The sequence below is a fragment of the Hesperophylax consimilis genome, chromosome 24 (assembly GCF_061612785.1).
Source record: "Hesperophylax consimilis isolate HC1 chromosome 24, BYU_Hcon_1.0, whole genome shotgun sequence".
Taxonomy (NCBI): Eukaryota; Metazoa; Arthropoda; class Insecta; order Trichoptera; family Limnephilidae; genus Hesperophylax; species Hesperophylax consimilis.
This window is the reverse complement of record NC_142859.1, coordinates 1,607,536-1,629,548: the sequence shown is the minus strand read 5'-3', so window position 1 is coordinate 1,629,548 and position 22,013 is coordinate 1,607,536. Positions and strand designations below refer to the sequence as shown.

At 35.9% G+C, this 22,013-nt stretch overlaps 1 protein-coding gene across 1 annotated transcript in view; it reads left to right on the top strand.

The window, feature by feature from the left end:
* Positions 1-17,804, top strand: part of LOC149411792 (phenoloxidase-activating enzyme-like) — a 49,291-nt gene extending 31,487 nt beyond the window's left edge. The window contains exons 4-6 of the mRNA XM_089646560.1: positions 5,996-6,252; positions 16,474-16,673; positions 17,251-17,804. Of these exons, the coding sequence (XP_089502686.1) occupies positions 5,996-6,252; positions 16,474-16,673; positions 17,251-17,675 (882 nt within the window). The 3' untranslated portion in view covers positions 17,676-17,804. The remainder of the gene's footprint in view (positions 1-5,995; positions 6,253-16,473; positions 16,674-17,250) is intronic.
* The last annotated feature ends 4,209 nt before the right edge of the window (positions 17,805-22,013 follow it).

The window sequence follows — 22,013 nt, the reverse complement described above, 5'->3', positions numbered from 1 at the left end:
AATAAAATTTTGTGCAAATTAGCAAAACACTAATAAGATGGATTCAATATAAAATATACCCAAGCATGAAATAGTAAGTAAAAGAAAGTTCAACATAAAAAGTAAGTAAGTGGGTGTGTTTAAACCCAGTATTAATTGTGAGTTTAACAAATCGATAAACCAATATAAATTAGAGTGTAACTTACTCGTGAGGTAAAGAACATTATAACAGAGATTTAAAAAAAAAATAACAAAATAAGAGTTGCACCTGTAAAAAGCAAAAACTAATAGCTTTTTAAAACTTTAGCAATATCGACATGAATAAGAAATAATAAGATCTGAGATGGAACATAGTGTTATGTATAAAAAGTAGTTAGTAGGTATATGCATACAATTATAAGTGTATAGTAGAGCAAATAAAAAACAAACAAATATGGATATAATTTACTTGAAAGGTTTCGAATGGGAGAAGATGTAATAAAATTATTAAAGCTATAAAAGTTAATTATTAGCCGATAGAATCGAAATAAGTTGCCTTTTAAAGCTCACAAAATTGTCAAAACCAAACATATCTATAAGTTCACAGTATTTATTCGCAAGGTTGTGAATTCTAGGAATTGGTGAAAAAATAGAATAATTAGTGTTGAGGTTCTTGTTAAATTTAAAAGTATCTTTACTGCGAGTTTGCCTAGCAGGAACATTAATGCAAATAAGTTCCAACAAATTAGGGCTGTCAATTAAAGATTTAATAATTTTGAATAAAAATAGCAAATCAATTAACACTCTTCTATCAGATAATTTAAGAAGTTTAGTTTCAGCAAGCAAGTTATTGTAATTTATAAATTCGATTGGAATTTTCATTTTAAAATTAATGTACCGAAGGAATTTATTTTGTACCTTTTCTAATGATTGAGAATGGACCTTGTAGTACGGTGACCATACGGTGGAATTGTATTCTAATTTGCTTCGTACTAACGAGCAATACAGATGTTTTAATGTTGACATACTTTTAAAATTTGCTCCCATTCTCAAAATAAAACCTAGTATTCTCATCGCATCGCTTGTTATTTCATCGATGTGTTCGTTAAACTGTAGACTCTCGTGGAATATAACACCAAGATCACGAATCTGTGATACACGAAGAAGATTAGCACCATTCATAAAATAGGAAAAATTAAGTGGATTTTTGCCTTTGTAAAAACTGATAATCTGGCATTTACCTAAATTTAGTTGCAAATCATTGACAGAACACCACGCACATAGTTTATTAAGGTTCAACTGCAAAATTGCGCGATCGTCATCGTCTTTGATTATTCTGTATATCTTCAGATCGTCGGCAAATAACAGGACTTTAACATTAGTAAAAATATTAACAATATCATTGATAAACAAACAAAATAATATTGGGCCCAAGTGAGATCCCTGTGGTACTCCGCTCGAGGCAGCAAATGTATAAGAAGTAAACGAATCTATCTTGACTGCTAAGTACCTTCCTAATAGATAACTCTTAAACCATTCCAACATGCTCCCTCTTATTCCCAACAATTTTAGTTTACGTAATAATATTTTGTGGTTTACTTTATCAAATGCCTTACTGAAGTCAGTATATATGGAATCAGTTTGATGTGATGCATTAAGGGCATTAACAATATCATTCGTGTACAATATCAAATTGGTAAGAGTAGATCTACCTTTAATGAATCCATGTTGAAGGGGAGAGATGGTTCGATTGATTCGGGATATCAACTTATCTAGTACTAGGCTTTCAAAAAGTTTGGGTAAAGTAGACATTATACATATTGGCCTATAATTTGTTACTTCGCTCTTATTACCTTTTTTGAAAATGGGCGTTAAAAGACTAAACTTCCAAAGGTCCGGGAATACACCTGATGAGAGTGACTTTGTAAATAACTTATGAATAGGATATGACAATGTATGCATACAATTTACTAAAAACCTGGGCGGAACATTATCAGGTCCTGCGGATTTTCGGGAATCAAGACTCTTCAGCTTAGATATAATATCGTCTATGGTTACATTACAGTCAGATATATCAAGAGTTTCAACCAAATCAAAGCACGAAATATTGCTGTCTTCACTTGCATTAATGTAAACGCCGCTAAAAAAATCAGCAAAAAGATTAACAGTTTCCTGAAGATTTTGGGAAAATTTAGAATCGAATGACACACTACTAGGTATGTAAGTACCATTTTCTTTTTGGGATTTAACATATTTCCAAAAGAAATTTGAGTCGTCCATAATAGAGCCTTCGACATCACTAATGTAATTTTTGTAACATTTTGCGGAGAGCTTATTGCACTCTGCCCTCAATTTTTGAAACGCAGTATAATCGATGGCCAGGCGACTTTGTTTGAATCTCTTATGAGATAATTTTTTGAGGTAAATTAAGTCTATCAGGTCTTTTGAGAACCATTTTGGGTATAGAGTTTCTCTGTAAGTCGTTAAAGGAACAAATTGTTCAATTGCAGAATTAACGATGAAGTAAAATTTTTTAAGGTGTACATTAATATCATCGTCGCTATCAAAGAATGACCAGTCAGTCTGTTTAAGGAAATTTGAAATTTTAACATAGTCAGCTTTTTTGAAATTTCGAGTTTCTACTACCTTTTTTACGATAGGAATTGGTTTTAGATTAGACATGCATATTTCTAGTGGTGGATGGTAAACATCGACAGGTAATAGAATTTCGGTACTTCTCACAACACAGATGTCAGACACATTTGACAGTGCCAAATCCAACGTACGACCTCCTATATTAAGAACATTATTACACTGTGTTAGACCTAAGAACAGTGCCATATCTCTAATAACACGAATATTAACATTAGAACAAGAATTGACAGAATTCATATTACACCAATCATAATGTGGCAGATTGTAATCACCAACTAGAAGTAGTTTAGTATTAGGATATTTAGCACAAATTGATTCAACCTCGTCGCAGTGATTGCTGTAGCTTTGGACATCAGAATTCGGAGGTAAGTATGCACATCCCACTATTATTTTACCTCTAGAAGTGTTCACATTGACAAATAGTTGCTCGATGGATGTGTTTTTTGTGGATATTTTTGAAGAACTGAGATTTTTTGAGATAGCAATGGCTACCCCACCTCCTCTCGTTTTGGCACTTGTTTTAGAATTCCTATCCATACGGTAGATGTTGAAATTAGGGAAGCCTAATTCGGCGGAATTGATTCCTGAGTCGAGCCATGTTTCGGTTAAAATGAAGATATCACTGCTGATAGTTGCCGCCGAAGTCAGCAACATGGGAAGTTTAGTGCGGATCCCTCTCACATTTTGGTAGTAGCATTTTATTTTTTGTTGTTTCAGTTTTTTGGCGCACATTCAATAATTTTAGGTACAGAGTTCACATATTTGATAGTTATATTGGTTTCACCGTTGTTCTTCCTCGTCTCGAGTTGTTGGCGTAAATCTAGAAGTTGAGTCCTCTGCAATGGTGTTTGGTCGTTACTGGCCTTTATACCGTTTTTCAGTTTTGCGTTCCTGGTCAAAACCTCACGAGCCGAGACAGAGTCATTGAATTCGAATATGAAAAGGTAATTGGCCTGTCTCTCACTCACAGCTGATTGACAATCCGTCTAGGGTATTCCTTTTAATGATAACATTATTTGGGTGGCAGGTGTCGTAAACTTAGTTCCTGTACCTCGGTTGTATCCGTCTTTTAAGAGGGGTCCTCTGGAATTTAATAAATAATATAAAAAACTCACCCAGTTAGTCACCTCTCATTCTCAGCGTGAAGCTTACCTGGTTACACTATATAGCTAAATCACTTTAATTTTCGACCTCCTCCCTACGCTTATAAAAGGGTAATTAAATATTCCTGTAAATAAAATTGTACCTCCCTAATCTGTCAGGATTCGAACCCACAGTTAATAATCTATTTGATTCTCTGGTTTTCGGTCTCCGTGGACAGAATGCCATCTCGCCAAATCAATAACCTAGCCCGATTAAACACTTCCTGCCTTTATATGTTCACTCTGTTTTAAAAATGCAATTATTATTTTTATCATTTCCATGTTTTTAAGACAAGTCACTTAGTTTGAACTACATATTTACGAAATCACGTTTAATTTAACACATTTTATATTATAATCGCGATCGCCCAACCCTTAGCGCCCCTGGGGTGATTTTTCACAAAACGGCGCTCTACAAATTATCCAATTATTATTATTGTCATTATTATTAATTGTTTTCTCACTGAGTCGAACCACTTTCACTTCACACAAACACCGGATCAATAATCTTTCACTTTAATTCAATATTCCACAATATTCTCTAATACCATTTGAATTCAATAATTAACTGTAATTTCAAACAACACTTCTGATTTGTATCCATTTCTCGGGGCTGTCAATGCACCCAAGTTCAAGACTCGACTGTCCCTCCGGTCTCTCCTTTCCCGTGGGAATCTGTTTACTCAAGGCCTATAATCTATCCCGTGTTGCTAGTCTAGCCAAAAAAAATTTTTAGAGCACGTTCGTTTATTATTTATCGTTTATTTTTGTGGATGTTCAAAACATCACAGACTATGGCATCCCCAATTGGGGGATGTTGTGAGGCTGAAGGTAAGTGTGGAAGGGAAAGAGGAAGGTGGGGAAGTACCTGGCTATTCAGATCTAGTCACTAAACACGGCTAAAGCCATTTGGAGCAACGTTCCAATTCTGAATGGTGGTCTTACACCAGGGCGATACTGGTAGTATCTTCCACTCTGGAACGTGCCGCAAATATACTATATATAATTTTAATTAATTAATTTTGAAATAACACAAATTAATCAAATAAAATTTATTTGCGCACGCCGGTTTCGAACCCGCGACCTTCGGAATGGCAGTCCAATGCGTTACCACTGGACTATGCCGGCCGTCAAATTGATTTCGTTTCATAATTTATTGACTTTAGTGAGCAAGCATCTACAACTGTCCTTTCTGTAATGACTGTCATGTTGTTCATGAAGGGTTTTTTGGTCGGATAAATGAATAACTGATCTTATTGAATTGTGTAAAAGATTCGCTTCTTATTAGATCAAACTGGTAAAACTGTGCGATCATTCATAAGGTTAGGCGAAATACCTACATCTGGTTCCAGGTGGTTTGAGATTGTGGAGAGATGTGGCAATGATCGGTTTGAGGCTTTTAGATGTAGGGTTATAATTTCTTCTGAATTTTATTAAATTCTCGAAAGTCCACTAACAGAGGTAAAATTAAATGAATCAGCAGCGCCCTGACAATTCCAAGGTCGCAGGTTCGTGTACTAAATGCTACCCATATTTTTCTAATTTATTGTTACTAATTTTTGTATAATAATCTAATATTACTTAAAATAATTAAACATTACAATTTGAGGTTGTACTCATTTAGTTATTCCAAAAATAAAATATTTTTCATGCACTTGCAGAAAAGTCAACAGATGTCGCACATTAAAATAAAAATTGGATATATTTATCAAAGACACTTTCTAGATTACATTTAGTTGGAGTTGAATCTTCCAACCATACATTAAGACATAAGCTAATAAAATGTGCGGTGAGAAAATGAAGAAAATTTTGGTAGTTCTTACTAGAAGTATGATACAGTTAAATATGACCGAAGTAAATATGGTCCCATTAATTCAGTTGGTAGAGCAGCCCTCAGGCAAGGCAATGGTCCTAAATTTAAGTCCTAGAGGCGACCGTTTATTTTTCAGATTTTTTGTCAACATTTTGTTTTAAAATTGGTAAAATTATGTTGATTAATTACAATAAGATGTACTATATTTTTTGCGTTTACTCTCTTGTGAAAGATAAACTAAGCATGGAACAGTAAAAACCCATTTTTAATATATTTTAATTGATTTACCAATTTTTAATGGAATATAACAGGAACCGCTCTTAGATGCACTCCGAACACATTAGAGCGGCGTTATTTAGAACGATCCACCACTTATTAACCAAAAATTGACTTACGAAATACTTAAACATCATATTCTCCATTCCAGACTAGAATTGAACCAGCAGTGAACGTTGACCATCTCCTACCAAATCGAGAAACTTGTGGAGAAGACGCCGGAGAAAATAGGATCTTAGGAGGTAATGCGACAAACATTGACCAGTACCGTTGGATGGCGCTCGTGGAGTACAAGAACTCTAGGAGTTCAATCTCCCTTGGATGTGGAGCGACGCTCATCAGCAAACGATACGTCATAACAGCTGGACACTGCGTATATGGTTCGGTGTTGACCGACCTTGGAACTCCGTAAGCATATTTCTTTCTTTATTCGGCTGTGGGATTTAATCCTCTCTTCAATTCTCTCCTAGCTCTGGTCCCCCCAATCCGCCCTTCCCGTCCAGCTTCCATCCTCTGCCAAGCAGTGTATCTCCCTCCTATTTGTTCTATCTCTGGGTCGTTTTTACATAAGCACCTACCAAACTTAATGTTTATAATTTTTGCCCTGCCATCTATTTAATAAGCTTTAATGTGGATGATACATTGTAACGTTTTAGAATTGTCTTCTTACCTCTGCAAACCTTACTGGCTTACCTTTGGTTTGTGTTACTTAATCGTCCCGCGGCTATGCTCGATTTCTCAGGCGTGCAGTCCTCAACCCAAGCATCATTGTATTGACAGGTTTTTTAAAAGAAACAAGTTATTTTTAGACATTGAAGTATACATATATATATTGTTGATTTTTATGGACAGGTTATACAAGTATAGTCCCTACCTATATTGGCTCTATTATCGTTCGAGGATGTCAACGACTTAAAGGGGGATTCCGTAGTACGTTACTTGGTGATTGTAGTGGTTTGGTGTTGAACCCGCGGTGTGGTGGACGACGCCGTGGTGACGCCTAGGGCTACCTTAGCCCAGTGTGGGAGCCGCTGGCTGGGGTGTCTCGCACTGTGTCCGGGAAGTCCGAGTAGATAGGTATTTGTAAAATGTTCATCACTGCACAAGCTTGTTACTATGGTACCGTTCAAGCACTGTGTCCGAGAGGTCCGGTTAGATAGGTATTTGTAAAATGTTCATCACTGCACAAGCTTGTTACTATGGTACCGTTCAAGCACTGTGTCCGAGAGGTCCGGTTAGATAGGTATTTGTAAAATGTTCATCACTGCACACGTTGTTGGCAAGCCGTACCGGTCTATCGTTATTTGCGCGGGAGCTTGTGTTGTAAGTATATCGTATGATCTAGAAATCGCGCGCTAGTCGGGATATCGCTGCGGCTCCGCGTGACCTACTTCCTTGGGCTTTCGTACCTAACTGTCGTTAACGGGTGCATTTCTTTGTTTTTATAGTCTCGATGGCCTACGTGCGTATGGCTCCCTAGCGACGGTCCGGAAGAGAGCGGTGTGTGAGGGGTTTCCTGTCCGAATCGTGTTGTTATGCCATTGAATATTTGGTGGGCACGTGTTGCGGGGTCCGGGAGAGAGCGGGGGTGAGGGGTTTCCTGTCTTCCGTTGGCCGTTGAATTTAATACATTACACTATCCCCCTTTTTCGGAAAAATAAAAAAAAGAAAAAAAAAAACATTCACCTACATAAGAGCCAATACCTAAACCAAAACTAGAAGTTAACTGCCTAAGAGCCAGCTAAAGTAAAAGTTTGATTGAAAAGAACTAGTTACAGACTACATAAACAAGAAGAAAACTTAAATGTTACTTATAATTAACTTACGGGTAAGTACAGAATACAGAATATAAATGTGAAGGTGTGAGTGTCCCTTTTTATGTTTAGAATCTAAATGTGATTACTAAGGGAAATAAAAATTTGTAAATAATAAAGACTAGTGTGAAAGTTGTAATGCAACCACCCAAAAAATGTGTGAGATGGTTTGTGCTGAAAGCGATGAGAAAGTATAACAGAGCAAAAAGATTAACTTATTAGGTTGTGATGTGGCTATATTTGAAATTTTATAAATTAGAAATTATGCAAAAGAGGGAACTCTTTACAAATCGTAATTGAGTTTTGTTACGAAAATAACAATTATTAATAATAATTTATCTTATACAACTATGACATGGACGAATGTATGAGCCTAAGATTATCACTATTATTTATTTGTTTATAGAGTTTGAACAACATGAAATAAGAACAAAGCTAATAATAATGAAGCAAGTGTTACTACTTGAATTTGACCAGACTAAGGTCTAGAAATCATCGATAGTACGGTGTAATTATATAAAACAAAACATTTTTTTTATACTGAAAATGATAAAAGAAAATCAAAAATTTGTTTTAAATTTTATAAACTTAGGTTTATAAATTGTTACAAAAAAACTATTCGCCATTGCTGAGTTTTTTATACATTGGAATCATAAAATAAACTTTTTGCTAATAAGGATAACAGGTGACCTAGGGGGTCGCTTATAAACATTGAGTCTAGTGAAACTGGTTATTTGGATGATTTGTCCATTCAACAAGAACCAAAAAGAAAAACAAACAAAAATTTTTTTAAATAATAATAATAATAACAATACAATTGAAATACAATAGATTTTAAGGAACTGAAAGTGTCGTATAAAATGATATCACGTTATTAATTCAATAAAGGTCAAACATATAACCAATTTAATTGTCAGTTTTAATAAACTGAAATTATTACAAAAAGGTTCCACGTTATTAAACGTAATTAAAACCATTTATTTGTCAGTTTTAATAAACTGAAATTATTACAAAAAGGTATCACGTTATTAAACGTAATTAAAACAATTTAATTGTCAGTTTTAATAAACTGAAATTATTACAAAAAGGTATCACGTTATTAAACGTAATTAAACATCTTAATTGTCAGTTTTAATAAACTGAAATTATTACAAAAAGTATCACGTTATTAAACGTAATAAAACAACTTAATTGTCAGTTTTAATAAACTGAAATTATTACAAAAAGTATCACGTTATTAAACGTAATAAAACAACTTAATTGTCAGTTTTAATAAACTGAAATTATTACAAAAAGTATCACGTTATTAAACGTAATAAAACAACTTAATTGTCAGTTTTAATAAACTGAAATTATTACAAAAAGTATCACGTTATTAAACGTAATAAAACAACTTAATTGTCAGTTTTAATAAACTGAAATTATTACAAAAAGGTATCACGTTATTAAACGTAATAAAACAACTTAATTGTCAGTTTTAATAAACTGAAATTATTACAAAAAGGTATCACGTTATTAAACGTAATAAAACAATTTATTCATGTAAAACAAAACAGCGAAATCTACTGTTTTGACTTGGTGGTCAACTGAGTAAGGCACAATGGCTTACACCGAGCCAACAATAAAACTTCATCAAGGTAAGAATAACACCTGACAGGCGTGTGACTTTTAATTAATTGTGCATAACAGGAATACACAATTATAACAAATTCAGAGGGGACTTCCTCTGACTGAGATGGGGGTTACCCCTGTACATATACTTTGAATAATCTTATGATTACAATTAGGCATAACATTGACAAGAAAATGTCCTTCTGGACTAATCTTCAATACCTATTAATTATACAAAGTAAACAGTTTATCCGTGTATACGAGATTCTCCTTCGTGTCACGTCCGGGTATTATCACTTTTGTGATTATGTTTTTATGTTTAAAAATAATGAGAATTACGAGGGTAAGTGGTGGGGTAGAATAATAATTAAAAAAAATTGAGCGCCAACATGTCTTTTAACGTTATTTATGTTACTATTAATTTACGTTTCTTTTCTTTTATTTCTAACTGGTTATGGAAGACATGTAAACCATTATAAAACTTTAAGCTTGTTATAGTAGATTCGTAAATTATTGAAGTGAGGTTTATGGGTAAGAGGGAGAAAGAAAAAAAAAAATAATTATATATATATACCTAAGTTTCACAAACCGCTTGACAATTGGGTCCTTATTGCAGTGGTTGTGTGAACGTAATGCATGATAGCCAACGTTAATTTGTCCCATCTCGAGGCGTGCACTCCTCTATTTGATGTGACAAACAAACTTGCCAGAGACCATACATACGATTTGATACTATGAAAAAGCTAAGTTCCGTACCATGCTTATGACACGCATATTTTATCTAAATCATTATCGTGGTAAAAGGTGGGGAAATTAAAATTGAAGTGAGCGAGGTGTTTACGGTTTTTTTTGATTTTATTATTATTTTAAGGGGATTCTGATTTAATTATATCTTTCACGTGAAATCTTCCTATGTACTTATCGTTCATGTCCGCTAGACAATAGACGGTGTCTGATATTTTTTTTATAACCTTGCTTCGGATGAAACGTGCTGCCAATTTTGCGGAAAAAAACATACTTTTATTCGATTGAACATTATTTTTACGCCAAACGATTTCTCCGATTTTATAATGTACAATCTTATGACGGAGATTATACCTGTTTGCGTTTTGCTGGTAAGCTTTCGTTAAGGCATCCGCGACCAAGTCGTAAATAGCGACCATTTCCTGTAGGTTGGAAGCGCGTGCATCGGTCGGATTTTGATTGTTATTATTTGATGGCGAAAGTGAAAGGGAGTAATCTGAACCATGTGATATGGGTTCGAAACCGTGTAGTAAGAAGAAGGGTGAAAATCCCGTTGCTAGGTTTACGTAACTGTTTAGGGCGGATTGTATGATAGTTAGGTATTTACTCCAATTGCGATGATCGTTATTCACTAATATTGCAAGTGAGGTTCCGATGGTTTGGTTGTACCGTTCGACTACGTTATTCATGGGGGTGTAATAGGTATTGTAGTATAAGTCGGGTACACCGTATCTAGCAAGGAACTCTTTAAATTCTTTACTGATAAATTGCCGGCCGTTGTCCATTATTATCGTTCTTGGTACCGAGAAAGGAATGAAAATATTATTTTCTAGCAAGTTTATTATTGCTTTAGAAGTAGGGTTTCTTAGTGGAAATAACCAGACAAATTTAGTAAATACGTCGACAACGCTTAAAATATGTAACTTGTTGTCGTAACTTTTAGGAAACGGACCTATTAAATCTATACTCTAGGATTGAAGGGGTCTATCTGTATTTTTTGGTTTAGACATAGAACCGAGAGGGGGTTTAGTAGAATGTTTATAGGCTTTGCATGTGAGACAATTTGCGATAAATTTTTTAACATCTGTATACATGCCGGGCCAATAATGTTTAAGGGCCAGTTTTTTGAATGATTTAAAGGTACCCGGGTGAATGGAATTATTAGCCGTGTGTATGTTGGACATGATACGTGTTCTGTCTTCTATTGGCGGAACCAGTTTCCACTCAAAGTCTGCTAGCAACGAGAATTCTGCTTTACAGTGCTTGTAAAGTTGGTTGTTCTGTATAGTATAGTTGGGAAACTTTTGAGGATTATCAGAGCAGCCTTTAAATATTTTTAAGTACCATTCGTCATTCGTAATAGGTGTTACGATCGGTACTGTAACGCTGGCGATCTCGATTCTAGATAGGGCGTCGGGCACGACATGAAGTGTTCCCTTTCGGTGGACGACGTTAAATTTATATTGGGACAGTCTTGTGGCCCACCTTGCCAATTTGCCTGATGGATTTTGGAGAGATAACAACCACTTCAAACTAGAATGATCCGTTATGACAGTGAATTCGGAACCCTCGACATATTCTCTAAAGTGGTATACCGAGTCTAAGATTGCTTTTTTTCAATTTTCAATTCAGTGCCGGCAACCCGGGCGTTTATTTATTATTAGTTATGTACATACATGATTTTTCTCCTTACCCTCCTCACTAGACAAAGTCTGTTCTGAGGCTGGTAACTAACAATTTCTAATTACATAAAAACAAATAAGTGGTTAAAAAAGAAAAAAAAAGAAATATAAATATTATAGTAAAAATAATAATAATAAAATAAGAGGAAAATCAGAAATTAGAAACAGAGTAGAAAAAAGAAAATATATAATTTTATATATTAAGAATATTACTTATCTCTCTTCTTTCTTTGACATTCAACCAGTTTAAAAATCTTTTGAATACCCAATTCAAATTATTAGATGCGACATAGGTCTTTGCTAATAGTTCCTTTTCCGTTGTACTGTAGTTTTTTTCCGCTTTGTTAAGGCTTCTTGAGTAATACGCTACAGGGTGTTCTCCGTCAGGAAACACCTGTGATAGACATGCTCCTATGGCGAAATTGGAGCTGTCACACTGTATGATAAACGGTAGTTTGAAATCCGGGCAAGCCAGGACTGGTGCTGAAATGAGAGCTTGTTTGAGAGATTCGAAAGCTGAAGTGCATTCGTCGGTCCATAAAAATTTTGAATTGCGTTTATTACCGCCCGTCAATCTAGTTAAGGGTGATGCTATCTTGGAAAAATTGTTGATAAATCTGCGATAGTAGCCGCATAATCCTATAAAAGATTTTACCTGAGTCGCGTTTTGAGGTTGGGGGAATTTTTTGATAGCTTCGATTTTGCCTGGATCGGTGCGGAGGCCGTCGCAGTCGACTATAAATCCTAGGTATTTCAGTCTGTACTTGCAAAATTCTGACTTTTTGAAATTGATTGTTAGGCCCGCGTACTTAAGACGTTCATGAATGCGATTTAGCAAGTACATGTGTGATTCGAAGTCTTCTGATATGGCTATGAGATCGTCTAGGTATCCGAATACGTGAGAATCGAATTCTGGGCCGAATAAGGTGTCTATCAATTTTTGTTGCTCCGCTGAAGCGTTACGGATTCCGAATGGGACCCTTTTAAACATGAAACTGCCACGCCCCCGGGGACTACGAAACTCGTCTTTTCGCAAGAATTTTCGTCGAGGGGAATCTGCCAATAGGCCCGGCTGAGGTCTATTGAAGAGATGTAGCGGGCATTACGTAGATTGTTTAGAATCGTTCTCGCGTACGGAAGAGGATAAAAAATTGGTGAAGTGACTGCGTTTAAACGACGACTATCGAGACAAAGCCTGGCTGATCCGTCTTTTTTTGGTACCAGTATGACTGGGTTGGACCATGCTGATGAACTCTTGGTTATTACATTGAGAGCCAGCATTTCGTCGACCTCTTTGTTAAGTTGAGCCAGGCGGACCGGCGATAGTGGGTAGTACCTTTGTCTTATCGGTGGTCCTTCTGTTTTAATAGAATGTGTTACCAGATGAGTTACACCCAAACCGCATTTTTCAAAGGAAATGTCTTCGAATTTCTTTGTTACTGACTCCAGTATTACTATTTGTTTGGAGGAGAGGTTCTTTGCCGAAGAGATTGTGCGAATTTCTGAGATGACTTTAAGGTTGTTTTCCGTCGGGTGTTTGAAAAGTTGGGGGGCGATGTTAAATTTTTTCCAGAAGTCTATACCTAATATAAACCGGTTGCCTATAGAAGGGATTACCAAAAATTCAATTGTGTGTGTGCAGTTATCGAGGGTGACCGGCAGTGAAAATTTACCGATAATTTTTTGTGAGCGATTGTCGGCTGTGATAACAAAAGATTTTATTTTAGTTAATTGATAGCCTATTGATATAAAACTTTTATATGCGTTGCCACCGATGCAAGACACGCTGGCTCCGGAATCGAGTAAACCCGAAAACAATCTGTTATTTATTTTAAAGTTAATGAATGGTCTGCCGTCACTTGCTGATATAGAATCTATTTCGGCTAATGTTGTTGTACTATAAAAAAATTTCACGAATGATAACCAATCAAGCCATTCCTGGTGCATTAATGCCCTTTCGGAAGCCGTGAATTGTTGATTGGATTCGCATTTTTTGAAGATTTATAATTCGGTGGTGGTCTGGTGACATCGGGCAACCTATCGCTAATCCTGTTATTGTCCCTATGATTTCTTTTTGGTGAGAACGTGCATTGGTTGGCGTAATGGCCGTTTCCGTTGCACCTGTAGCATAATACCGAGCGGTTGCGAGTGAGATTTGAGGCTAAGGCAGCGAGTTGATTATTATTATTCGCACGATTTCTATGGAAGGTACGACCTGTAATCGGTGACTGTATTGAATTCATATCAAAAAAAAGGCATTCGTTCTCCAATTGCTCCAATTTAGTAATTGATTTATTATTAATTATCTCGATATACTTGGGCAATAACGCTTTCCTTATTATAGAGAATAATTCTGGTTCTGAAAAAGGAGGCGAAAGTTTGGAATTTGAATTTTTCATTATTTTGATGAAATAAGCCGCGGTTGAGTTGTTAAACTGTTTCCTTTTGAGGAACTCGGTGCGCGAGTGTTCTTGATGAGAAAAAGATACGGGATTCGCGTTAAATGACAATGCCGGCGTGGGCGGGTGGATTGATAATATGTTATCTATTTCCGTACACAATGAAAGAAGTTCATTAATGCTGGAGGTTGTTTTTCCTACTTTGACCTGTAGGTATTTTTGTGACAGACCTTTTAAGATTAGTTGGTGGAGCTCTGATTCTGTGACCGGTGAATTTAATTTAGAATTAATATTGAGTGCTTCTAATATGAAATCTGACGCGAGCTCGTCGTCCGCCTGTGTCAAATTAAATAACTTTGCTTTTTGCATTAGTTGATGGTTAGGGTTGTCGTATTTGTTTATTAATGCTTGGCGCAGATCTTTCCATGATAAACTTTCGTTAAATATTTTCCTATACCATGTTAGCGCGTTATTAGACAATAGATCGATGAAACCTCGTGTTATTTCTGAGTCCGATACGCCCCTTGCGAATTTTAATTCGGAAACCCTTTCTAGAAATATTCTGACGTCGGATTTGCCATCAAACGTTAGGTTCCAACTTGCTAAATTAATTGATCTCTTAATGATGTTATAATTGCCTACCCGACTGGTAACAACCTCTGTTGACACGTTCGCGTTGTTCGTGTTTTTTGTTGCCTGAACCGAGGGCGAACTGGTAATGTTTATTATCGGCCCTAATTGCGCGGTTATCGGAGGTTCGCTGATAATGGCCGTTGCTATGGGTTGGTTTGACAGAGCTGATAAAGATGCGTTATAATCCGAACACTGCTTGCGTAAGGATATTAGAGATCTTTTGGGAGCTAATCCCTTACTTACAAGTAGCTTTTTAATTACAGCTGCAGAACTCTTTTCAAAATTTAAAATTGGGGTTTGGGAATCCATATCAAATTTGTATGATTAGTATAAATTAACAGATGTATAAAAAGGTGCAATTAAGCGGTAATTATGAGACTGTATTCATGACGAGATAGTGAGAATTTGATTTATTCAAGTTGCCGTCGGTAACTCGCGCGGTGATTTTCGTTCCGATCTGAATTACTTTGTAATAGGTATTCAAGATTATGTCACATAATATATTTCTGGCAACGGATAACATTAAACAAACACAATTATATACATATTATAAACTTCGTAAAAGCCTTACCAATACAATGATACTGATGATTTCGTTGAGCGCCAGTGTAACGTTTTAGAATTGTCTTCTTACCTCTGCAAACCTTACTGGCTTACCTTTGGTTTGTGTTACTTAATCGTCCCGCGGCTATGCTCGATTTCTCAGGCGTGCAGTCCTCAACCCAAGCATCATTGTATTGACAGGTTTTTTTTAAAGAAACAAGTTATTTTTAGACATTGAAGTATACATATATATATTGTTGATTTTTATGGACAGGTTATACAAGTATAGTCCCTACCTATATTGGCTCTATTATCGTTCGAGGATGTCAACGACTTAAAGGGGGATTCCGTAGTACGTTACTTGGTGATTGTAGTGGTTTGGTGTTGAACCCGCGGTGTGGTGGACGACGCCGTGGTGACGCCTAGGGCTACCTTAGCCCAGTGTGGGAGCCGCTGGCTGGGGTGTCTCGCACTGTGTCCGGGAAGTCCGAGTAGATAGGTATTTGTAAAATGTTCATCACTGCACAAGCTTGTTACTATGGTACCGTTCAAGCACTGTGTCCGAGAGGTCCGGTTAGATAGGTATTTGTAAAATGTTCATCACTGCACAAGCTTGTTACTATGGTACCGTTCAAGCACTGTGTCCGAGAGGTCCGGTTAGATAGGTATTTGTAAAATGTTCATCACTGCACACGTTGTTGGCAAGCCGTACCGGTCTATCGTTATTTGCGCGGGAGCTTGTGTTGTAAGTATATCGTATGATCTAGAAATCGCGCGCTAGTCGGGATATCGCTGCGGCTCCGCGTGACCTACTTCCTTGGGCTTTCGTACCTAACTGTCGTTAACGGGTGCATTTCTTTGTTTTTATAGTCTCGATGGCCTACGTGCGTATGGCTCCCTAGCGACGGTCCGGAAGAGAGCGGTGTGTGAGGGGTTTCCTGTCCGAATCGTGTTGTTATGCCATTGAATATTTGGTGGGCACGTGTTGCGGGGTCCGGGAGAGAGCGGGGGTGAGGGGTTTCCTGTCTTCCGTTGGCCGTTGAATTTAATACATTACAACATTAATGACTTAATTTGGCTGGAAAAAGAGACGAAAACGCAACATGGCGTATTAACCCAAGATAATTTAAATACCCCAATTTGATTCAAGTCATTTTTGAAAAATTATTTATTTAAAAAAATTTACGTTCATATTTATTGCAGGGTCAACATTCGTTTGGGTGAATACGACAAAAGTACAGGTATCGATTGCATACAAATTCCTGGAGGGGATGACTGCAACGAGGAACCCGTGACCATTGCTATTGAAGAAATCATACCTCATCCGGCTTATCAGCCTTCGAAAGGAACTCAAATGAATGATATCGCCGTTATTCGTCTCGCCAAAGATGCTCCACATACAGGTAATAACGACAAAAACTTTATCATTGAAATCTTCACTATCCATAAGGGAGCTCTTAGTCTATATATATATATATATATATATATATATATATATATATATATATATATATAATGTAAGCAATAGTATATCTAAATCGGAAGAAACGCATTTATTTAAGACTCCAAATTTGACTTTAAATTTTCATCAAACTACAGGAAAAATACTTTTTTTTAATATTTGGGTATATTCATCATTACAAATTTTCTTAAAGTAATAGATCAGTATTAGGATAGCATCAGAAACTTAAAGCACCATTAATCTTATTTTGCTATGGTTTTCCAGAACGACAGTTTTTCAATTCTGTACCAGACTCTGGTGTTGTCAATTGGAGTACATTTCTGGTATTAAAAGTATTTGCATTGCATTGTGCATACGTCGACATTCAATACAAACAAATACATCATACTGAAACTCAAGCAAATATTTATTTTTAGGGTCCAAACAACGCGAAAAATACGAGAAGAAAACTCATTTTTAGAAATAAAAATTGGAAGATTATCGTGATTTAATGATTACATTCTGTTGCCATCTTACAGATTTCATCCGTACAATCTGCCTTCCCAAGTCTGACATTATGACCCAGTCCAACGTTCTCCCAATTATCGCTGGATGGGGTGCTACCAAAACTGAAATGTCCAGTAATGTGAAACTCCACCTGCAAATACCCTTGGTGTCCCTGGCCAAATGTCAGGCTGCTTACATGAACCCGCAAACTCCAAGACTGCATGTGCGTCTCTGGGACAAGCAATTGTGCGCAGGTGGTCAAGCGGGCAAGAACTCATGCAGAGGGGATTCTGGAGGATCTCTAATGGTCATGGACGATACAAACAGTCCTATACAATGGACTCTCCATGGGATCGTCAGTTTTGTACCCACACCTTGTGCTCTTCCCGACATTCCCGGTGTCTACACGAAGGTGTTTTCTTATTTGAACTGGATAAAGGCACAGATCAGAGAATGAAATAACTTTGTCTTATTTATTGGATATCCCTAACTTCAATAGATGCGGAAAGCATTCCACAAGATCTGCCGGTTGTACCACTTTCTTTCCAAATGACAAACTTTCGAATATCTAACAAAATTTAGTAAATAATTGTAACACTTTATTTCAATTGATTATAATAATTTGAGTACAAAGATTGGTTCCTGGCACGAATAATTTATTGGATGTGTGTTTAATAATTAATTTGTTACATTCGAAGATTATAATAGCTTAACACACAGCTTTACAAACATCGCATTGTATTTTTATTTTTATACTTAAAGATTTATGACTGTAGTTTTAACTTATTTTTTTAATGATAAACAAATGTTTATAAGACAAGGTTGTATGCATAGCACAAAGGATAGCAAATAATTATAAGCAATAATTAGTCTCCTGAAATACCAATACAAATTGAAAATACAATGTTGCTTATAATTATTTGTAGTTGGAACTATTTTATCCCGTCGGAATATTGAAATATTGAACCTTTTTTTTATGAAAGTAAATTTAAATTCTACTGTTTCCATATTTATTGACATGAATGGAAAAAATGGTTGAAACATCAAAAGAACATTACTTTTTGTTCAACGTAAACCGATAAACATATATAAATAAATAATATTAGAAGTGAGATCTTTTTTTTTCAAGACAACACATTGGTATAGCGCCCTTCGTGGCAGCCGGACGCGTCTTAACGCGTCCTCCAACCGATAAGTGTTTATTTTTGTATTTTCGAGGAAAATGAGTCAAAATTCCTTTGAAATTATTTTTAAAATAAATCAAGCAACATTAAGTAAATAAAAATCAACTTAACAGCCTGTTATTAGAACTTTATAATATGCGATTTGAGCGCAGTGATTTAAAAGTGAATATTCAGAAATTTTGCTAAAAAATATTCGATTTTCGAAACGAACGTCGATCGGTAAATGTACCCCAGATGTTTTCAACGGGATTCTCGGAATCTCTGAAGGCAAGTGTTTTGCTAAGCCTAAGGTAATTTATTATCCCCACCGTCGCTTTTTATTGCGGGCAGAATGCACCACTTCAACAATCACTAGGAACAGGATTACATGGAGATGAATGATGGACTTGCCGAACGTCACAGCAGTGCTGCCAGGGTATCTTATCTATGTGAGGTGTCAGCGCTTTATTAGCAGAAATTATAATATTAAACACATACCTGGACGGATGACGAACCCTTTGCTGACAGTGTGCCGTGGATGCGGTGGACTCTCACGCTGCAGCAGCTAGTCCAGTTTCTTCACCACCAAATATTCTTGTTAGAGTCTCCATATTCTATCCTCGTTGAACGTCACAGCTGTGCTGCCAAGGTCTCGAATCTGTGAGAGGATATTGTGTCAGCGCTTTGTTAGCAGCAGACACGTACCTGGACGGATGACAAATCTCGTGCTGGCACTGTTGGTGGACGCGGTGAACTCTTTCGCTGCAGCGGCTGGACCAGTTTCTTCACCACCTAGGATTCTTGCTGCAGAGTTTCCATCTTCTGTCTTCGTGTCACCTGTTTCCGTACTTGATTTTACAAAACTTAACTTCACTTTATTTTTGTAATATTTATATTTTTTGTAATACCTGGATCAACTTTAAAGCCCCCTTGAGGTGATATCTCAAAAAACGGTGAAAATTGTCCAATAAATAATAATAATAATTGAGGTTAAAGTTATCGAAAGATAAGAGAAGAAAATATATAGCAAAAAAAAAACATTTTTTTTTTCAATGAACAGTGTTGTTTCAAACCTAACAGTCATTCGATACAACTTTTGATTTAAACAATTATTAATCGGTTTAGTTGGGTATTTTTAGGTGATATCCAAGTTTAAGTTTTTTGTAAAAAAGGCCACGCAACCGTTCTTCTCGATTATAAACCATAGATATTTAAAATCACTTTTTTTTATTTACTGTCTAGGAACTTTACAATTTGCCCAAGAAATGTGACCACTAAATGTAAATTCTTTGTTCAAACCATCTTTAAGCCGAGGTACTATAATATTGATTGATTATTCCTATTTGTCAGCTCATAGTAGGAACCATGATTATGGGAACTTTTCTGGAATAAGAAAGAAGTATCAAAAACGGCCGCCACCTTAAACTGGAACCGCAACATAACAAACAGATCAAATACCAAATGGTTAAGAACAGGACGCAATCTAATTTTACAAAACTCCTTCCTTTCAAAAAGAACAAGAATAGGTACCTTGTATTTATGTTTGGTTTAAAACTTCCACTGGTAACGTCAAGTTTTATGTTATTATTGTTTTCATTTCATTCAATGTTCCTCTTCTTATAACTTAAATTTATGTTATTTATCTTCAAAGAAGAAATAAACTTATAACTTTTGCTTTATTATTAACGTAGAATTGTGATAATAATTACTATAATACACACGCACAGGCTTTGTCTTTGTGATATTTTTTGCTACATACTACAGTCCAATTTTATTTGTACAACTGTTTATTGTGTAGAAATGTACAAATTTTTTAATAAAAATAAAGTATCAAAGAACATCCTAGCTGACTGAGTAAGTAAATTTTGAGATGTAAGAATATTATTATAAGGCATTTAGCCAATAGATATAAATTGTAATCTTCTTGTTGACCAATAACCCAGGCACTTCTCCACCTTCTTCTTTACCAAAGCCTCCTTCATCCACCACCTTTAGCCTTACAACATACCCCAATTAGGGATCCCATAGTCCTTCTGGTTCCAAACGGTTAGGGGCTTTAAAGATGTGACCGTTGAGCGGCATTAAAATAAAAATAATCAATTTTATATCCACCTAAAATTAAGTACCAAAAATTCTATAATCCTAAATAGTCCAAATTTATTTTTTCTCTTTTAAATATATAAAAATATGCATTTTAATTTCATAATAATAATAAAAATGCAACCATGTTAACAGTATATGTATTTATTTTCTTGAATAACTTTACTAAGTAAAACCTCAAATTATAATATTTAATTATTGAAGACAATATTAGCTTTTTCTAAACAAAAATATGAAACTTGCCGTGCCCCGGCAAAGCAAGGGTCCTAGGTTCGAGTCCTAGATGTGACCGTATCTTTTTCTGATTTTTCTGTTTCAGATTTCCGTTTAGAAATCGCTAATATTGTCTTGAATAATTATATATATTTTTAAATCCTAATTTCAAACAAAAAAAATAAATTTGTATCTATTAATTTATTTATTCAAAAAATAGTAAATTATAATAAAATCATAAGCCGCCGATCTCACTAGGGTATTGTTGTGTCGAGGTGGAAAGCAACTTAATGTTTTGTTTGTTGTTTGTTTTTGGGGTGTTATGCCGTGTTGCGCTAACTCCTTCATTAGCCGTCGTTTCGGACGTTGCAGTGTCCATCATCAAGGCAGATCCGGTAGATCCAAAGATGTGTAATTGTTAGTTGTCGAGTTTGTGCTTATTTACTTGGAAGCGATACCGCGCCGCCAGCTTCAATCCACTACGAGCCTGTAGGTATTACAATACAAGGGAACTGCAATTTAAGTGAAAGCACAGTAATTACGTTAGCCTGGGGCCCGTCCAAGTGTGAAATGCCTACGGAAGTGGCGACATCTTGTGGCGAATTCTAGAATTAGAAAACCGATTGAAAGCGGTTAAAGCAAATGTACCCAGTATCAAGGTATAAATTCAATGATTTTATATTGTGTTATTATATGGTATTAGAGTATACTTAGACATGTTATATGCGTTTAGCTTTGGTGTAGCCGTTAATTACCGGATACCAAGAGCTGTTGAGTTTAGCTCCGTCGTCTCTATTGATATTAAATGGATTTTTGTAGATTTCAATTGCCTCCATAATCAGGCGTGATCTATAAGTTTTGGGTCTTCCCAGGACCTCAGGAGCAAATCCAAAGTAATGGCCGGTTTCAATAAAATGTTCGGCGATTGCCGAATTATCAGGGTGGCCAAGTTTACAAGCACGAAAATGTTCTGCTATCCTTTGGATATAGATGGAGTGTACAAACTCAGCTGCTCTGATTGTGACAAGGTTTATATAGGCCAGACAGAGCGGACGATTTCCAAAAGGATAGCAGAACATTTTCGTGCTTGTATATGCTTCTTCGGATCTACCGGATCTGCCCTGATGATGGACACTGCAACGCTGTCCGAAACGTCGGCTAAAGAAGGAGTTGCCGCAACACGGCATAACACCCCAAAAACAAACAACAAAAATGCTTTTGGCCGTGAAAATCTAAAAACTTACCTAACTTAATGTTATATTAAACTAATGATATTTAAACTTTCAAAATGTTTAGAAAAATAAAGACTACAGTTAGGC